At 52.2% G+C, this 19061-nt stretch overlaps 2 protein-coding genes across 2 annotated transcripts in view; one reads left to right on the forward strand and one right to left on the reverse strand.

The window, feature by feature from the left end:
* LOC126527822 (major facilitator superfamily domain-containing protein 4A-like) overlaps positions 1-19061 on the reverse strand; it is a 393450-nt gene that overhangs the window by 300410 nt on the left and 73979 nt on the right. The gene's annotated exons all lie outside the window — the stretch shown is intronic.
* On the forward strand, positions 6578-18081 carry LOC126528265 (uncharacterized). Its single transcript, XM_055069238.1, has 3 exons — positions 6578-7510; positions 9518-9698; positions 14252-18081. Exons 1-3 carry the CDS (start codon positions 6599-6601, stop codon positions 17638-17640), a joined length of 4482 nt encoding a protein of 1493 aa, XP_054925213.1. The 5' UTR covers positions 6578-6598; the 3' UTR covers positions 17641-18081.

A 19061-nucleotide genomic window follows, 5' to 3' on the forward strand; every position in this document is an offset into this window, starting at 1 on the left:
AATTTTCGTCCGTCGTGATTAACTCAGGCTATATAGTTAGCGTAATGCTCTCTGCAAAGGGAGCCGTATACATTAACTCTAAGACATAGCTCGGGTGGCCTCCGCACGACCGTTATCGCTCGAGTCAGCCATCGATGTTTTGCATTGGAACTGAAACTTCTTTTGTCTCCTGTAATCCTACTTTGATTGGTTATGAATGAGTTCTCTGACAAGTGATATTTTTTTGCACGTGATGTTTTAAGGCGAAAGCCTTTCTAGGTCATGCTGAAGTTTGCGACAGCAGACCTGACCGCCGGAGTGTCCGCCTACGCGTCATCATATCATATGAAGGCAGATTAAAGAATGCAAAATGATGAATCAAAAGTGACAGTTAGTGAATGATAACGTTATAATAGAGATTGGTAGAGATTGATAATGAATAGTAATGGCTAATAATGACTACTGACTTGTAGTGACTGCTAATGATTCCGAAATGACCAATATGTCAAACGACAGCTTGTAATGACCGCAATTGATTAGAAATGACTAGAAATGTCTAGCAATGAGTAGTAATTACTTAAATGACTACTAATGACTACGAAATGACCAGTATGTCTAACGACGGCTTGTAATGACCACAATTGATTACAAATGACTAAAAATGCTTAATTGTGAACAGTAATGACTAAAAGAATGAAGAGAAAGAGAAGAGGCAAAGAGAAAAAGGCGAATGATAAGAGAAGGAAGAGCAGGCTTTCGCCGTTCACCTCTTACGAGAGGTCCTAAGAGATCCTGTAATTTTTTTCTCTAGGTTTCTTTCTTTGCTCTTCTTTTTGCGGCGCACAGTGCTAAGACATGCATATTGTGTGTGAACATTTTGCAAGTTTGACGATCGTTTTGACGCAGGGTTGCCTTATTTTTTTTTTATTAGCTGTGCTTCTTTGTGTGAAGTAACTTGGTTGAATGTGTAGAAGTATACTAAACGCAGGTATCACTTTCCTTTGTTTTTGTATAGCGGGAAAATGGTCATTATGCAACATAGAGTATAAAGTTGTATATCGCGTACACGTACTGTCGTGAGCAGTATAAGCAAGAAGACGCGAAGACATGACGAATAGCCTCGAAACCGAGTTAGCGCGATACGCGGATGGCGGTCTCGAAATCAGAGGGGAGAGGAGGGGGGGCTCTTCCGCCAACTGTTTGCACGCCCGCCTCTCTAGCGTTGCTACGAAACGGCAGCTGATTGCGTTTCACCGGTCGCTAGCGATGATAAGGCGGTTATAGGGCGCAGAGCGGGGCAATGTGTTGCCTTCTGTTCTGCGCAAAATACCTCTCTCTCTCTCTATGACACGCACGGAACGTCTGGCAGTGGTACTGGCTTGATACTATCGCGCCTGTAATAGCGTTCACGCTCAGGAAAAAAAAAAGCAGTATTCTTTTTTTATACGTAGTTTGCTGTATCATTGTTCTCGTGAACAGAGAGAAATTGCACGCAGCATTCGGTTGAAAAGCTTTTATTGGGCGCTTGCGTCACGGTAACAAACTTTGAACGTACAAAAAAAAAGTACCCCTTATATCGGCATTAGCTTACCCTTGCGCGCTTGGTGGGCTAATAACGGGTCATGGCTCCGCCGGCTTGAATGACGGCGTCCATTCTTTCTGGCAGAGACCCGCAGAGAGCCTCGACGAAGGCTGTGTCACCTTGAAGACGTTTCCACTGTTCTTGTTTAGGTTCCCACAGTTCATTAGTGGTCGCCAAGTACATGCAGAACGTGGAAGTCGAAGGAGAGCCTGCACGCGTGCCCCAACATGCTCTATTATGTTCATGCCTGCACCCTTCGCGCACCACTCAAGGCGCATTACCCCTCGTTCATCTAAAAGACGTGTCACGACCTTTGCTGTACGCACAGGAGGCAAGTCCTGCTGGGATAGATGGTACCCATCCGGGTGTGGACCATTTAATGCATATAGGATTATCTCGTGCTCCAGTAATGTGCAATAGCAGCACTCGTAAATCTCCCTGAGGTTCTTGCAAGGGAACTTGGGCCGTCGCGCGAAATAGCCGCCCACACGTTTACCGACGTGCGTCCGCTTGCGGCCACGTCGTTGATGTTCTGCGGACGGAAGCGTGTGTTCTCCATGCTCCATAGTTATTTCTGCTGGTTCCAGCGTCTTCAGCAAGTAGATTCGTCGGAGAAGGTGACGTATTTCCAATCCGCCACCCTCCAGCTGCGATGATCGACAGCGAACTTCAGGCGAGCAGTTTCGTTGGCCGCTGTGAGAAGAAGCTTCTGAGTGGCGATGCGACTTAAATATGGATAATGGAGCTGAGGTGTCCATAATGAGTTGTAACCTCCGTCGTCGACTGAGGAAGGCTCTCAAGACTGTTCCTGATGTCCTTTTGATGTGCACTGAGTTCGGCTTCTGAGCAAATGATCACGTGAACAATGTCAATTCTTGTAAACAGGAAGCTGATATAGCTGCAGGCAGTTCGATTGTATGCATGACAGTAAACTACATTTAGTGCAAAAACAATTTAGTTGTGTTACTGAGCTATGTTTCTGCTGCGGAACACCAGCACTGATTGACAGCTACAGTTGTGTGCTCTGTAATTGCAGTGATGGTTGATGTTTGGCATACAACTGAGGCTTGTGTATGTTGGAATGGGTGCTTCCAATTTGGTGCGACAATGACGAGACATCTGACAGCTCTAAAGACTGCCTGGGTGCTCTTACTGAAGTAGTATACGTCAATTATTGTCAGCACTGAAGATGATCAGACAAGATTTTCCTAACTGCGAGGGCGAATCAGAAAGTCTTTGCCCCTACTTTGTAGCCAAATAATAGCTGCAAATGCGAAGTCAATATTGGCGGCGAGGAGTTACGGAGTCGCCATCTGTCGGAAGCTCTTCCCTTGCGTAGTATGAGGGATCACGTGGCGCGCTCCCCGTAGGTTTCGCTTACGGCGCTCAATAAAAACACCACGCGGCAGCCCTCCTGGACATTTATGTACGTACTCTCCAAACGAGGGAAGTTTTTGACTGTCGAAATAATAATCTTAGGCAAACTTAAAGCACAGAATCGTTTACAGACGCTATCTCTTTGCCGAATACGTACAGTGAACGCCACTATGCGCGGTCGCCGCGATGGAGTCTCCCGAACCGGTTTCTTGCGTAAAAGGTCGGCACTCGCTGAGCCCAAACTATGTGAAATATGTTATTATAGTAGGCGGTCTGTATAACCAAATGGCGCATAACAGAACGAAGCCTCAATGCGTGCAGCCATCGCGCGGGTTCACGGCGACCGACTGCGCATCTGCATGCATTTCCGCGCATAATGTTTTGCCCTCAATTAATTAATTATGGGGTTTTACGTGCATAAACCATTTTCTGATTATGAGGCACGCCGTAGTGGAGGACTCCGGAAATTTCGACCACCTGGGGTTCTTTAACGAGCACCTAAATCTAAGCACACGGGTGTTTTCGCATTTCGCCCCCATCGAAATGCAGCCGCCGTGACCGGGATTCGATCCCGCTACCTCGTACTCAGCAGCCCAACACCATAGCCAAATGTTTTGCTCTCGCTGTGAGCGCATTTTCGCACCGTGCCGTGAGCTTTAGGCCGCAGCATATTAGCATTTCCCAGAACACTAGCAACCATTGTTGCGTGGACGCTATCAGAACTGTTCAAAAATAATTTCGTTATATAGACTTCGACGCCTAACTACGGCGACTGTGATGTGCCTTCGCGACGATTCAATCATTTTTGTCTTCTATATGCTTGGGCATTTCATTATTATTTCTCAAGTTGCGTCGCACTGTATGTTTATCGGTCTTCTAAGCGTGCGATTTCCCTCTGCTTGTTTTGACCTTATGCCGTGCCTTTTTTTAATGTGCGTCTTACCGCTCCCTTTCTGTTCCAGTGAACTTTCCAGTATATAGCATCAAAAGGTTCATAGGCCAAACGGTCATGGCATTAGCCGGGCAGAGGGCGCGGGCGACCGTCTCAGTGCGCGTTTTCTGCTGCTCACCGAACATCGCGCAGTCCCGGCGCCGTAGCAGAAATGTTCCTCACGTCTGTGCTTGCTGCATACCCGAGTTGTAGCCGATGGCTGTCTGCCGGCTCTAAGTTTCGCCAGCCAAGCTTCACGCAGCTCCTTGCCCTGCGGCTATATACGTGTGAATAAGGCTGACACCGGGCTCCGTTGCGTACCTCCGGCACTGCGGCACCGAGCAGTAGCCTACTAGCTGCCCGCCTGCAAAGGCAGCCACTACCTATTATAGTACTTTAAAATGTTGTCAAGCAGACACCCAAGGCGGTAAAGCCTCACCATTTAATCAGAACCGCGGCGCAGGTGGGACTTTAAACTTTCGTTTTCAGCTCGCTTCGGCGCTCCGAAGCAGCCGACGCGGCCGCTGTGTCCACGTGATCCCTCATGCCACGTCACGCCGACGGTGGCGCTAGCTTTTCCAGTGGTGGAGCTCGCGCCCTATACCCATTCCCAGCGGTGAACCTTTGTTGGGACCGGCCCGGCCTTTTCTGCCTGCTGTCAGTTGCTGCTGTCAGCGCTGCTGTCAGTTCAAGATGGCGGTTGTGCTTCACACGTCCACGGCGTACGAGCAGCGAAGTGTGATTCGTTTTCTATGGGGCAAGGGACGAACGCCCGTCGAAATCCACAGGGAAATGCAGCCTACGTATGGGGAAAGGTGTAATGCAGAAAGGGTTCAAGCTCAATGGCACATATCCATGTGGGCTCGGGAACCAGTAACGCCCCTTGAACTATTCTTGTCACACGTGGGAGCCAGAGCGGTCCCATGCACACGGGTAAGAACAGATGTTTTTGAAGAAATGTTTCGTAGAAAAATTTCAAGAAGGACCTAAAAATTGTCGGTGCCAGCCGCGCACACTTGCTAGTGCCACTGCTCGTGCGTTCGTCGTCTGCTTCTTTCACAGCTGGCGCCGTTGCCGCTCATCATTCCAACGTAGAATTCGCTTCTTTTCTGTCGTCCTAATGGGGAGGGCGCACCTACGGGGGTATGAGCCATTGATTAAGGGGGTGTGAGCCGTTCGCTGTCTTACGTGACGGACACATTTAGTAACAGAGGTGATACGCCAATGTGTCTACGTACCTATATCGCCACAATCACCACAGATTAGGACTATAGATATGTCCGTACCTTTGTTCAATACTCTAAGTCACCTCTGTGTTTTGCCCTAAACAGCTTCGCTGGTCATGCACCTTCACTGAGTTGGGTGGCTTATAATTTATTTATTTTTTTTTTCAGATAAGGGGAGCGGGTGGACACACATTTGTCAAAATGGTGTTTCGAGCGACACAATTTCTATAAGGGGGGGGGGGGGCACGTGCTCTTTGTTAGGCGAGGATGTAAGATGGTGCATGCATATTCAAGTTTAGGTCGCATAGTATTTTTATAAGCAAGTAGCTTTACGGAGGATGGTGCCATAAAAAGCTCTTTAGAGAGATGGGACACCTAGGTATTTGATCGAGCTAGTAGAAGCTGCAGTGGAATTTATAATCACGTAAGTAGGAGATGGCTATAGTTTTGGCGACACTGAAAATGGATCATTAAGACTGTACTGGTGTTCAGCGACATCAGCCAGCAAAAGAATGCGGAAATCCTGTTGCGTCCCTCAAATCGATTTGTTGTATTGCAGGATGCATTCCTCCGAAAGAAGGCTTTTTAAACATTATTTTTGGGCGAAAGAACAGACCTACTAAAAAAGAAGGTAACTAAAATGAAAAAGGCGAACTACAACTCAGTTACTGACTCAAAGGGCAGCATAAAAGGCGCAATTTCTGAGCACGCGCAACGGATTGTGCAATGTTGTGACATCATAATTCATTTTCTTTCAATAATTAACCAGTTGTTACTTGGCATTCTCTCTCTCTTTCTGTGTGTGTGTGTGTGTGTGTGTGTGTGTGTGTGTGTGTGTGTGTGTGTGTGTGTGTGTGTGTGTGTGTGTGTGTGTGTGTGTGTGCGCGCGCGCGCGCGTGCGGCGTGCCGTTCCTTCTTGCGCCCAAAAAGAATGGTTGGCAGAATTCTCAAGCTGTGCTAAGGAGTTCTTTATCAGCGCAAAAACTCGAAAGTGAAAGAGAACAGTGAGAGGAAAGTCCTCTTGTTCCTCTCACTGTCTTTCATTTTATTCCTTCTTTTTTGCGCTGCAAAGATCATGTTAACCCAACACCAACTCCCTAGAGAAGCTATTCTGGAGTCCTCTTAAAACGGTTCTTTGGTTTCATTGGAGAAACGAGTAAATTGTTTGCCAATTTAAACAAAGATCTGACGCGCGCGCGCGCGTGCGCGTGCGTGCGTGTGTGTGCGCGCGTGTGCGTGTGTGTGTGCGTGTGTGCGCGTGTGCGCGTGCGTGTGTGCGTGCGTGCGCGTGTTCGCGTGTGTGTGTGTGTGTGCGTGCGTGTGTGTGTGCGTGTGTGTGTGTGTGTGTGTGTGTGTGTGTGTGTGTGTGTGTGTGTGTGTGTGTGTGTGTGTGTGTGTGCGCGCGCCTGGCTAGTCTGTTTGCTTGTGTGTATACTTGAAGCACTCGTGCTAACCGAACTGCCGGAAACGTTCGCAGGTGCACCGGCAGCAACCCAGAAACCCATGGATACTACCCCAGGAGCGGATGCGGTGACTCCGGAGGAGGCACCGCAAGAACCGCCGGACAACCGGAGCGGAGGCAGCGGAGATACCGCCGCCGACGTTTGCAGTCTGGATGGCGCTGCAAGCATCGCTTCCGAAATTAGTGGCTGCGACACGGACGCCGCCACGCACTGCAGCAACGAAAGCGGCGGCGCCCCATCACGAGAGCCGGGTGAGCCCGACGGCACTTCGGTAAGCTACAACGTGGCCTCCTCGGAGGCTGCCAGCACCGAGTGCTTCGCCAGCACAAGCCGCAGCTCCCCGAGCGTCAGCGCTGGAAGAGCTAGCGCCCTGGGCGTTGCCGACGCTAGCGGCAGCGTCGGGAGCGGCGAGTACGGTGACACCGGAGACGGCGCAACTGATGTCGTTGCGAGCTGCGCTACTCTAGTTGCTGCTGGAGCCGGTAATGTGGATACGGGGGACGCCGGAAGTGCCGACACTAGTAAAGCCGACGTTGGTAGAGCTGCCGCCTGCGGTAACGGTACCGCCAAAAACGTCGCCGGTGCAAGTTGCGAGACTGGATGCGGTGGCGTCGAAACACGCGCGAGCGAGGACGGCGGTACCGGAGAAGCCGGCGCTGGTGTCTCTGCGAGCTGCCCCACTCGAGTCGACGGTACCGGACGCGGCGGTGCCGAGACAGGAGTCGTCGGAAGCGCGACCCCAGGGAATGCCGAGTTTGGTGGGGTCACCGGTGACGAGGCGGCTGCTGGTGCCGGCACCGGCAGCGCCCGGAGCGTCGCCGGCAGGACTGCTGCGGCCCGCGTTGAGCCCGCAGCGGTTCCATCGTCGGTGCACTACGGCGTCTACGTGACCAACATACCGCTGGACGTTGAGGACGACCAGCTGAGGTTGCTCTTCGAGCCTTACGGAAAGGTGCGTCCTCCATGGCACACATTGTGTATATAGTACAGTGAAACCGCGTTATAGCGAAGTCGCGTCCAAAGTAAAAATACATTTATTATTTCCGATATTCCTTGTAGGTATATATTGGTTACAAGCTGATATTGGCTCGAAAAATTTTATGTTCGTTGTATTCGATATGTTTATTTTCGAGGTGTGTAGCCACGGCTACACGGAAACAAAAGACTGATTGACAGAGAATAGGAAACCATGCTGGCCCAACTGTCTATATATAGCGCGGGGCTCACACCTGAACATCGGTCTGCAGTGGGGGGAAGGCGAAGCCACGTAGCACTGACAGATATACGCATGAAGGAAGACAGTGCTCGGAGCTGGCTGCTTTGTTGGCATAGGTTGCTCCGCTAATACTTAAAACGATCAGTAAGAAAGCGGAAAGCGACAGCCCTCGGTGTGCCCGCTACGTTGTGGGTGCGAATCTCGCTACCTCGCGCACAGGCGTCAATCCTCGCCAATCAATGAAGTTCCTCAGGCTATGCGGTGTGCCTTATCTCCTGCGCGGGCGCACCCACGCGTCCACTGCTTTACAAACGACGGGCCGCGGTGAACCGGTTTGAAATCGTAATAGCAACTGAGCGACGCACATAAAAAAACAAGGGTGCGGCATGTATATACTCTCGTTACTGCAGCAATCGGGTAGCTGGCTTTGCCGTCCTGTCATTGTCTCTAAACTCTTATAACTGGCAGCAGTCCGGCTGTTCAAAATTCCGCCCGATCTCCCGAACGTTTTGTCGAACGGTCGTTAATCAAAGTTAGTTGCCTTTACTATTGGGTCTCTCGCGCTACTAAGAACTTCGTAAAGTTGGTCACAAATGGAAATAGCAAACGTAGTTGTTGTTTCCTTTTGTCCCAACTTCCTATGAGTGTAGCACCGTGATGATGACATATACGATCGTGGCGCTGTTTGCGTCGACGATCTCGGAGGCTGCAGGTCTGTTGTGGACGCGTACAGGGTCATCCACTAAGTACTAATGACTCAAGGGCATACTTTGCCGATGAGCGTGGATGCATGCTGTGGGGTTCGAAAAATTACTTGCGCAAGTGTAGTTAGAAATGGTGCTCTCGGTCTTATATGCTGCACACGCTAGCATGAATATGCGGCAGAGGTAAATGTGTAAACGGACTAGCGAAAAACTCTATGATCCATATGAAAAGTCTTTGTTTAAGTGTACGAACCCTAATGGAACTGGCTGATTAATATTAAAGCTAGTGCAGTGTGAATCGTGCTTAAATTGGTCGAGCGGCCGGCTCTGACTGCACGAGCGTCCGTGCATGCTGGGTTTCAGATCTGTTTCATAAGTTCACAGTACCGAGCATGCAGCATACCATTCCTGTAGTCGTATAGTGCGACGTCGGCTTGCACTTCTATTTCTTTTTTCGCGAAAGATAGTGACCGAATCGGCTGATTGTCTTCACAAGGGAAGTGTGATGCCTGTGAAGGCAATTTTCTTTTTCTTCCCCATTTCGTGGGAAGACCGCATTTTACGGCGCGACACCTGTGGTGTGGGTACCTCCACACACTAAACATTCTAAAGAATAAAGAACTTAGACCCGTTGGGCTGTATTTTGTCGGTAAACAATATTCGTCGTCTCAGGTCAGTTTTGCTTGCGTTCCCTAACTTGTTTCCTACCTTGAAAGCTCTGCGCTCACTACTTTCCCGTTAAGAACGCTACGTCATGTTGATGGCGCTCATGCCTCCGTTCGTGGCCTGACAGTCCCGTGCGCGCAGCCGTTAAAGAAAGGAAAAGCGCGGAATATTGATGATGATCGTTGTTTGGGGCAAGATAAGCCCTAATCGGTGCAAACTTTTTTCGTTCATTCTTTCTTTTTTAAGAGAAGATCGGAGTGCTAAATTCCATGTCCACAAGTTTAAAGCTGTTATGCACGCTCGCCAGACGTATCCACCCGAAGGTTGGGGCGAAGCTGCTTAACGCCGTCTGTGATCGCGTTGTGTTCGGCAGGTGCTTCGGCTGAAGCTGGTCAGGCGCCCGGAGTACACGAGCTTCCTGTTCGCGTACGTGCTGCTCGACTCGGACGACAACACCAAGCGCGCCATCCATGAGCTGGACGGCACCGTGCTCAACGGGCAGCCCCTCAAGGTGGAGTCCACGTTCGGCCGCACCACGCACATCTTCGGCATCGGTACGCGCCTTCTTTCTCTCTCTCTTTCTCTCTCTCTCTCTGTCGATCCCTCTGGAGAAATAATGGCGGTGACCGACGGTGCCGCAGAATGCACAGCGTCGCGTTGGGTTCCATGCTATGGGTCACCTATGGGTCACCCCGTGATGCGTTGTTTGCCTTGCGTGCACCATCTAACGGGCCAACTTCCCACAGACGGAAAGGGAAAGATAGCTTTTTCTTTTTTTGCACCACGTGCAGCCCACGCTAACGGGTACAAGAGGGAACACCAACTAGCGAGGAAAACAGGCCGACGGGAGTGTCAGTGTGCTTTCCTTCCTAGTCGCTGTTCTCCTTGTATTCGCTAGTGTGTGGCTGAACACCCTTGGCATTTTTTTTTTCTGTTAACGATATCGCCCTAGCGTCGACTGGACGTCGTGCCAGCGGCATTGTAGCGGTGCCATCGGCGACAGTATAAGCCTGGGCGCGCAAGACGATCTGCAATTCGAATGTTGTCGCCAACATTGATCGCTTCAGAGGGTCCCCTCGTCCTCTACGAGAGCGCGCGATGCGAGTTTTAAAAAGGTTACGAATGTGTACAGCACACACTAACGAGGTTAAGAGGAACGCCGACCGGGAAGGAAACCACACTAACAAAATTTGTAGGGTGTTTTCCTTCCTAGTCGGTGTTTTGAATTTCCCCGTTATAGTGTGTGCACCACGGAGTACTAGAACAAGGAACGTACATCATGTGGCCCAATTCATCGGTCTGTTTAGATGAAAGTTGTATTCGGAATTCATGGCAATGTCATTGGGTAAATCGCCATGCTGTTTTGGTCACTATATTTAAAGTAACACTGCGCTATGCTTAAGGGTTGTATTTAGCGCGAACTTTATCTTGTCCCTGTAGCCAGAGTATCGTCTATGTTACGCGGAATTTTACGGCTCAAAATGATCGCTTCCAAGGCAGGGCCCGCAGCAGCGAGCGAATTCCCCCTTCTTGGCGCCTCTCGCTTCAGCGCGAACTAAGCGGCAAGAACACAGCGCACACGAACCTATCAGCACTCGGCGCACTGTGTACCCATCGCAGATCGCTTTCAAGATAGCGCCTGCGCCGGCGCGCCATACGCAGCCGCCGCGTAGTACGGTTGATAATGGTTCGACGCGTATAGATAAGGTGCTAAAGAGTGATAACGGCCTATAATCTTCGGAACGACAAGAGCGTACCTTTCGCCGCCACCTGCACTAGTTTGAATGCGTCATCAATTTACCTTGCGCCGCCGTCCGCAGCAGTTCGCGTTGCCACAGCGCTGTCGTTTATACAGGTCGGATCAAGTCTCATAACGTTAATAATGACACCGGGCTGCGTGGAGACGAGCAAGTGGCACAATGCTTAGGCATACTTGGGCAACCCCCAGAGTGATTTCTGCGGGAATTTTTTTTTATATATTTGAGCCAGTTTTTTGCTTGTGGACACCTCAAAAAACCAACTACAGTTTATTGTGCTTATTTTTACATAAGATGTCATTGTTCTTTTTTTGTGTGTGTATGTGTGCAAACGTACTCTCCATGGCCAGACAGAAATAAAGGTAGATGAATTCTAATTTTCCTTCATGATGAACTGCGTGTGAGCGATACAAGTTTAAATATTGCAATTCATTCCAACTGCAGTAACTTCTTGGATGGTCACGAGCCAAAACGAATCCAAGACGAGCACAAAAAAAAAAATCGCTTTCGTATGATATCGCTCGGGGACGTTCATAACATTCTAAATCCCTATAGTGGTTTTAGAATGTCATGTTAGAATTTCAGTAGAGGACGCAGATGTGTTCTCACAGCTACATTGAATGCCATGTTATTTTTCTTCGAGCACTGGCCTCGTGAGATTGCACACTTTGGCGCAGAAAAGTGAGATTATGGTACGGTATATGTTAGGCATTCGTCGGCGTGAGAAATAGATGTTGGTTTAACAACCGATTGAGAGGAGGAAAGCCTGCTGACCGCACCGTTACGCCAAAGAGAGTGCATTCAGGAGCGTGCCACTGTATACCGCCTCTTCGCGCGACATCTTCGGTAACCGCCTGTACCGAAGATGTCGATTGTGCGCTATAGATTGTGCGCTCATTTTCTCACGCCTGCGAATCCGTATTGGTCACTCAAGGAGTCGCTCTAAGTGACAATTTCCTTGTTCTACAAGGCATTTTTTCTCTTGTCTTACCGCCGAAGGCGCGCACGCTGTCTTGACGTTTCGAGTTTTCGAAGCGCAATTTCTCGCGTTGACTGCGCGCATCGCGATGCGCCTTGATCATTCTCGAACTTTTTTTTCGCTGTTAACGCCCCATCTGAGCGTGCCTCCAGCTTCTTCGCGAAGTTTCGCCGTGCTTAGCGAGAGTTGTAGAGAACTTTCAGCGGCGAATGCAAGCCGAACGCTTTAAAAACGAATAGGTTATGGGGCTTTACGTGCCAAAACCACGATTTGATTACGAAGCACGCCGTAGTGGGGGGACTCCGGAATAATTTGGACCACCAGGGGTCATCTGACGCGCACCTAAATCGAAGTACACGGGTGTCTTCGCGTTTCGCCCCCCGTCGGAGTGCGGGGATTCGATCGCGCGACCTCGTAGCCCAACACCATATAGCCACTGAGCAACCACGGCGGGTGAACGCCTTCATAACGAAGTGCTTGGGTCCTCATAAATAATTCGCTATACGGGTCACTTCGTTGTGAGGTGTGCAATAGAACCGGGACAGAATTATTCCTTCGTTCCAGAGGCGCTCGACCATAGAGTTTCTCACTATAACAGCTAGAGGGTAATCTGGCGCCACCGTCTATGGGAGTTTCTTAAGGGGGCACCGTGCCGTCATGGGAATGACGGTATATATGTGTCTGCGAGGCTCGTGTTGGCTGGTGTTGAAAGAGGCTTCGTCTAAAACGTGGATATGGCTACGCAAATAGCGCGTTCTCAAAGTAAAATCTTCATAAAATGTTTCCATTCACGCATATTACATCTTTACTCACCCACAATGCATGACCAAGCGAAGAAAAGCAAGAACAGACGACAAACTGTTTCAAAACGAGCGCGAACCTTGTCGTCTGTCCTCCAACTTTAGCGGCCCGCTGATACTTTTTACGTAACATGTAGTCGTACACACAATAACAAGTTCTCACAGTTAAACAAAACATGTTTTCGCGTAATAATAAAGCTAAAACAGCTTTTCACGTGCTGTTCTAGTAGAAAATGAATCATTGTGACAGACGGAACTGTACTTGCCAAGCGCGTCTTCAAGGTGTCCTGTCTCTCCGAGATCGATGCCAATCCGAATCCACAATATACCGGCATTCCCATGCATACCACAGCGCAGCAGCGCCAGATTTCCCTCTAGGTAATGTAGTGACCAACTCTATGCGCTCGACTGTATATATAGAAGCCTGCCGATACGCCGCCGGGTTCTGATGCTTTCACACCCTGCACTCGTGGAGGTCGCGCGGCCACTTGCGACTGGCGACCGGTGTTCACACCGGCGAGGGAACATGCGCCATCTGCTTTCCATTGCATCGCCACGTGAGCTAAGTATGCGCGGCTAGAGACGTCCTCTTCCTGCGCGTCTGATTGGTTCAGCGGTTTTGCGACCGCGATCGCGCGACTGAAAAATCGAGCAGCGAGTGGCCCAAAAAATTGTCCATTTGCGACTGGTCGCTTTGCGACCAACTTGGTCGCGCGACCGCTACTCAGTCACCGGAGTGAATGAAGAGCCTTAAAATTTGCGCTCACTGCCATCGCTGCTGCACGTTGCTTGGAACTGTAGGCACAAGTTCGCCCAGTTGGCTGTTTACAGCTTATAGTCTTCGTCCCTGCCTGCCTGCTTGGCCTTTCACCGCCTTTGCAGGAATAACTTTAGAAGTGTGCAGCTGCGGCAAGTTTGTGCGGCTTTGGGTTATAGCTGTGCAGCGTGAAGGAACGTGGACACGAGGTAAAGAAAATACAGGGCCAGCGCTGACGGCGTTACACGTGCCGTGAATGCGGGCGCGAGCCAATTTTATGAGACGATTCGGTTGTTTGTAAGAGCGGTGATCAAATAACACGGAGATGTCGCAGGCTTTCGTAATCCAGAGAAATGGCGACATCTGACCAACCGCGTCACTTGACTTTAAAGAGCGAAGTGAATCTGCCAACAAAATCCGGCGAGTTACCCCCGCCCCCTTCCATTTTTATCCAAGCACAGCAGCTTTGTGGAATACCCTCGCGAATATACCTAGTGAACTCGTGCTCACTTGAATATTTGTTATCTACGACGAGGTGTATGTCTAATTTCATACATTATTCCGACAGAACAAACTGCGCGATGCCTGCAAACCTTACCAAATTGTCACACAGGATTGCATTTTCGAGGAGTAACGCTTTCCGTTTTCGCTGTTTTCTTTAGGTACAATTGTAGGTGATATCCTTCCTGTATCTTTTTTTTTTACCTGACACAGTGCTTAGCGCGCAAGTGAATTGCTGTGCAATACCACTGCTCTGGCCAACAGCATCGATGTATTCCTCGTCTTGAAGTATTGCCCACTCTCTCTTACGCAGGCGAAGGCACGCCGTACAACCGCAGTCGCGCAGAGCTCGAGCAGTGGAGACAGAACCGAGATGCCCAACAACGAAACGGCAATCGCGACAGACAGCCGCGTAACGACTATCAGTGGCGAAGGGGCTTCAACGACCGCAGCAATTACGGAGACCGGAGGTTCGGGGACCGGGACTACAGGGATCACCGCTACGGCGACCGCTTCAACAACGACCGTCGAGTCGGTGGCGCCAACCGTTTCGACAGCGGCAGCGGAAACCGTTCCAGCGGCGGCAACGACCGCCACGGCGGCTACCGCCACAACAACTACAACAATCAAGGTCGGCACAACAACCGCTACGACAACGACGGCTGTCGCGGTTTCGCCAGATTTCAGCGGAATGGATTCCAGGGAGACGGTGGCGGCGGTCACTGGCAGCACGGTTATCGCTCATCCGGAGGTCGTAACCAGGGAGGCTACAGGTCGTCAGATGACGGGCAAAGACACCAGTACGGCCACTACCAGGACCGTTACGGTGGCGACTTCTCCGGTCGCCGCGGTGGAGGCGGTAACGACGGTGGCTACGGGCACGACGGCTACGGACACGGGGGCAACCGTGGCGGCGACGACGACGGCTACGCCAGCAGCTACGAACGTTGCCAGGAGGCGAGGCGCAAGATGCGCGAAGCGTGGACCAGGCGTTTGGAACGCCTGGCCGCTGAGGGAGATGACGGGGAAGAACGGCCGACGTTTGACGAGCTCCTGGAGTTGGTCAGGCACGCGCCTTACAACCTTCCCGTGCGCGCCGACGATATCGACGACGAAAACGAAGAGTACGCCGAGCAGCCCGTTTTTTGGTGGTCCCGCGACTCCATCGCAGGGGGTGGTGGCGATTACTTCGGGCCGGAGCAAGCGCCTCGCTCCGTTCCCGAGCTTCTGCGCTGGCGGCACGGAGAGGAGGCGGTCGCGCATGCCTTCAGCAACGCGGACGGCGAAGAGAGCGAGGAAGACGGAGACGTTTGCTTGATCGTAGACGGTGACGCCGACAGCGAGCGGCGTCCCCGAAGCCCGCCACACGAAGACTGCTTGTCCGCAGTCCCGGAGCAGCGCGACAGCGGAGGCCAGGACATTGCGGGAGCCACCGTTGACGCCGCTTCTGGAGGCGGAGACGAGGAGGGCGGCAAGCACGACGAAGAAGCGCGCTTGACACAAGGTGACTGGACGGTTTCTGTCAAACAGCACGTAGGTGAAGAGCGACAGCCGAGGGCTGACAATGGTTCAGAAGACAAGCTCGCGGAAGGAAAGAAGGCCGGCGAAGAGAGCGCCTCTTGCGAGGAAGAAAGCATCGGGCATAGTGCGGCGACTTCCAGTCATGGCAGTGTCGCGGGGGACGGAGACGTTTCGGAAAACACGTCCGTCGGTCCCTTTTCCACTGTGGGCTCGTCGGGCGACATCTCCGTCAACTTTGGCGACCTATCAGCCAATGACAACAGTGAAGGACCGGCCGAAGACACGCTGCAGAGCGAATTGGCATCTGGACGTTCCCTCTCGCCTCCCGGGCACTTTTCTCGCTTCACAAAAAACGCGGAGGGCAACGATGGGGGCGGGCAGTCGCAGGGACAGCAGCCGTTGCCGCAGGCTGACGACGGGCGTAAGGACGCTGATACCGCGGAGAAGCCATCGCGCAGTACCTCGATCACCAACGACGGAGCGGGCAAGGGTCGAGGATCCTCGATGGACACGAAAGATGTCACTGAAGAAGCGTTCGAGAACGCAATCAGCGAGGCTGCTACAGCTGGCTCTACTTTCAATGACTTAGCCGACGCCGAGGAGCACCATATGGTAGTGGTCTCGGAGGCCAAATCCGGCAACTCTGAGAAAAACTTGAGCGTCGCGGCCAAGCTGCAATGCAGCGTCGAGGCGACGCAAAACGAGAGTCTGCGATGCCACGATTGCCCAAGGCAGCGCAGAGTAGGAATCTCGGCTACAACCAGCATCGCGGACAGGATGGCGGCGGCATCGTCGTGGAACAGGGCGCAGCGGGCCGCCGCAGTGAAGGCGGGCGCCGAGGACTACGAGAACGAGACAGAGGAGGATGGAAGCGACTACACTTCTGACGAGGAGTCCTTCTGCACGGCGATCATTGTGCGCATGAAGAACGCGAGGAACGCCGTCCACTTGGCGGCGCGGCCAAGCGCTGCGGCGACTGAATCCAAGTCTGTTCAAGAAATAGAAAAGCAGGACTTGCCGCGTGAGCCCCCGGCGGCGAAAGTCATCTCCGAACTCATGATGTCAAAAGATAGCGGTGACGTTCCCTCACAGACGGCGGCTATGAACTTTTTCGGTCTCGAAATTGGTCAGTCGTCGGAGAGTATCGCTGCCCGCGAAGCCCCAGCCCAGACCGACCTACGTTACAAGGAGGAAGCACCAATCGCGGGCGGCGAAAAGGCATCCAATCTGGACAAACCCGAAGGTGGTGTCAGCGACGAAATGCGCGCTCTGGTGCTGGACGAAACGGAAGGCGGCGGCAGAGCGGCAAATATGGCGGCCGCAGGTTTTGGCCGAGGAGCGAAGCCTAAAGGGACGCGTGTCTTCCAGCGCGCGAAGCGACGCCAACGACAGAACGTCGCCGAGAGTGTCGCGCGATGGGTGCCGCCGGATCAGACTTTGCGAAACGTTGCGCACGACGGCGTTGACGGCGGGGACGGGTCTGGCGCGCCCGGGCGTCGCAAGGAACATCAGCAGGAGGCGGGTGCGGTTGATGACGGCGTCCAGGATGTCCGCGCACGCGAGTGCGGTGCCCGAAGGGCTCTGCGCCGCAAGCGCGACTTCGAAGACGACTCTGAAACGGACGATGAACTGTCCGACTCGGAGGTCGACGACCGGATGCGTCGAGCTTCTCGTTGGGTCAGAGTCGGCGAATATAATGCACCGGACGCAAGCGAGGTCGATCGCCGGGCGGAGGCGGCAGCAGCGGACGTTGAGGACGGAATGCTCTCAGTTGGCGGGGGCTGCGCCGAGGTCGCGGCGACGAAGATGCAAGAGGGCTTTCCGATTGAGAACTCCGCCGAGGACGACGGCGCTTCGAAGGGAACCGGCGGGCCGACAGGCCGAGAACCGGAGTGCGGCGGCGATGTGGTGCTCGAAGCGAACGGCCGAGGAGGTCCCGGAGAGGATGACCCTGAGGCAGAGCCGGCGATGACATCGGACGGCTTTGAAGAGGGCGCCCAAGATGGCGTCGGCGGCGCGCAACAGACGACTGCGGCCGAACAAGGGGCGGCGCAGAGTTCATGTGCCGCCGGCGACTCGAGCGAGACGGGACGCCGCGACGCGGTCGATACGAGACGCCCTTCTCGCGCTTCGCGCCGCGGCGAAGAAATTGAATGCGAGCCAAGTGACGACGGCCAGTAGTAGTCGCAGCGCCATTGCGTTTACGCACGGCCGCGCTTCCCCCTGCTCGCAAGACGCGAGCGCGAAGTGGGCTGCGTGCACTTATTCCCTGCGATGGCGTCGAAGGCAAAAGAACAGAGAGAAAAAAAAAAAATGACTTTTGGCAAGCAGGCCTTGGAGAGCCGCCGTTATTCTTTGGGCTGTCTATACCCAACCAGCGCAATCTTTTTCTTCTTTGATCCCCTTGTTTGTACGGGGCATAAGGCACAGAGCCGCCTTTTCATTCCGTCCATTTGCGATATCGTGATGTTCATTCTCCGAGGAAAGTTATTATAATCGAGGTCCACTGCATTTCGGCGGGTTGCATGCCGAGTCTGGCCATCATGCCATTGCAGATTTCTTTGTTTGTTTCTTTTGTTCGTTTGCTTGCATTTGAATAAAAAAGGAGCTCCTTGAGGGCAATGTGTGTCCTGTTTACATTTTCTTGGCTATGATGGCTTATGCCTTGGTCTGTGGCCGGTTGCTTCATCATCATCAAAAGCGTTTATTGGTCTCTGCAGGATATTTTGTTGTAGACTGTCAGGGTCTTCTTTGACGCTCTTGACTGGGTTTAGAATGGGCGGGGCCCTTTGTCAAGGGCTCCAACGGCCGCAGCTGCCCTGCGTGTTCGCTGCACGAGACCAATTTCGTTAAACGAAAAAAACCAGTCACAAAAGACAAAACACAAGGAGAGGTTCACACCACAACGGTGTGAACCTCTCGTCTGTTGTGACTGGTTTTTTTCTTCAACTATGTACCAACCGCCCGGATTTCAACCCTTCTGCAAACCAATTTGGTCCTCGCAGCGGTCGCTGGCCAGCAGTGCCTCCCATTGCTCCGCACTAGGATTTATGATTTTGGGGACTGCTAGTTGGCATTCCCATGTGGTCTGTGATACAAGGTTGTTTCATTTAGTATACTACCGTATACTACTACTAAAAAAGCGACCCGCGACTTATACAACACCAGTCAGAACCTTGCACCTCCAGACACAGCGATCACGAAATGGGGCGTCCGTGCCCACTGTCTCACTGCGCGGGCAGCCAGCGGCGGAGCGTAAACAAACTGGACCGCACTCTGCAATGCCGGCATGCCCAGGGGACAAACGCATACAACACGCGTTAAGAAACCTCCGTAGTGCCTAGGCCGAGTAAAGGAGCAAAGGCCCCCAGATTTTCTCTCTCGCACCCGCTCTAGCTCGCGCCTGCGCAGAAACGTCGAGCGCCGTGAGAAATGCCACGCCCCGCTGTACTTTTTAGCATTTGTAAAAACATGCCCCGGAGGTAATGCAGTATAACATGGCGGCTCAAAGAGCGGGCTGTGATAAGGAAAGAAGACGAGGAAGTGGTACGGGGCGAACCCGCCGAGTGTTTCAAAGAGCTGGCTGTCTTTCCTGATTTTAT

Source organism: Dermacentor andersoni, chromosome 9 (assembly GCF_023375885.2).
Source record: "Dermacentor andersoni chromosome 9, qqDerAnde1_hic_scaffold, whole genome shotgun sequence".
NCBI lineage: Eukaryota > Metazoa > Arthropoda > Arachnida > Ixodida > Ixodidae > Dermacentor > Dermacentor andersoni.

What these genes read in the sequence shown, in the direction of transcription:
- LOC126528265 (XM_055069238.1), top strand. Translation starts at nt 6,599, where the DNA reads ATGGATACTACCCCAGGAGCGGATGCGGTGACTCCGGAGGAGGCACCG. An exon ending in TCTTCGAGCCTTACGGAAAG is followed by an intron (nt 7,511 to 9,517) that starts GTGCGTCCTCCA and finishes TGTGTTCGGCAG; the next exon opens with GTGCTTCGGCTGAAGCTGGT. An exon ending in CACGCACATCTTCGGCATCG is followed by an intron (nt 9,699 to 14,251) that starts GTACGCGCCTTC and finishes TCTCTTACGCAG; the next exon opens with GCGAAGGCACGCCGTACAAC.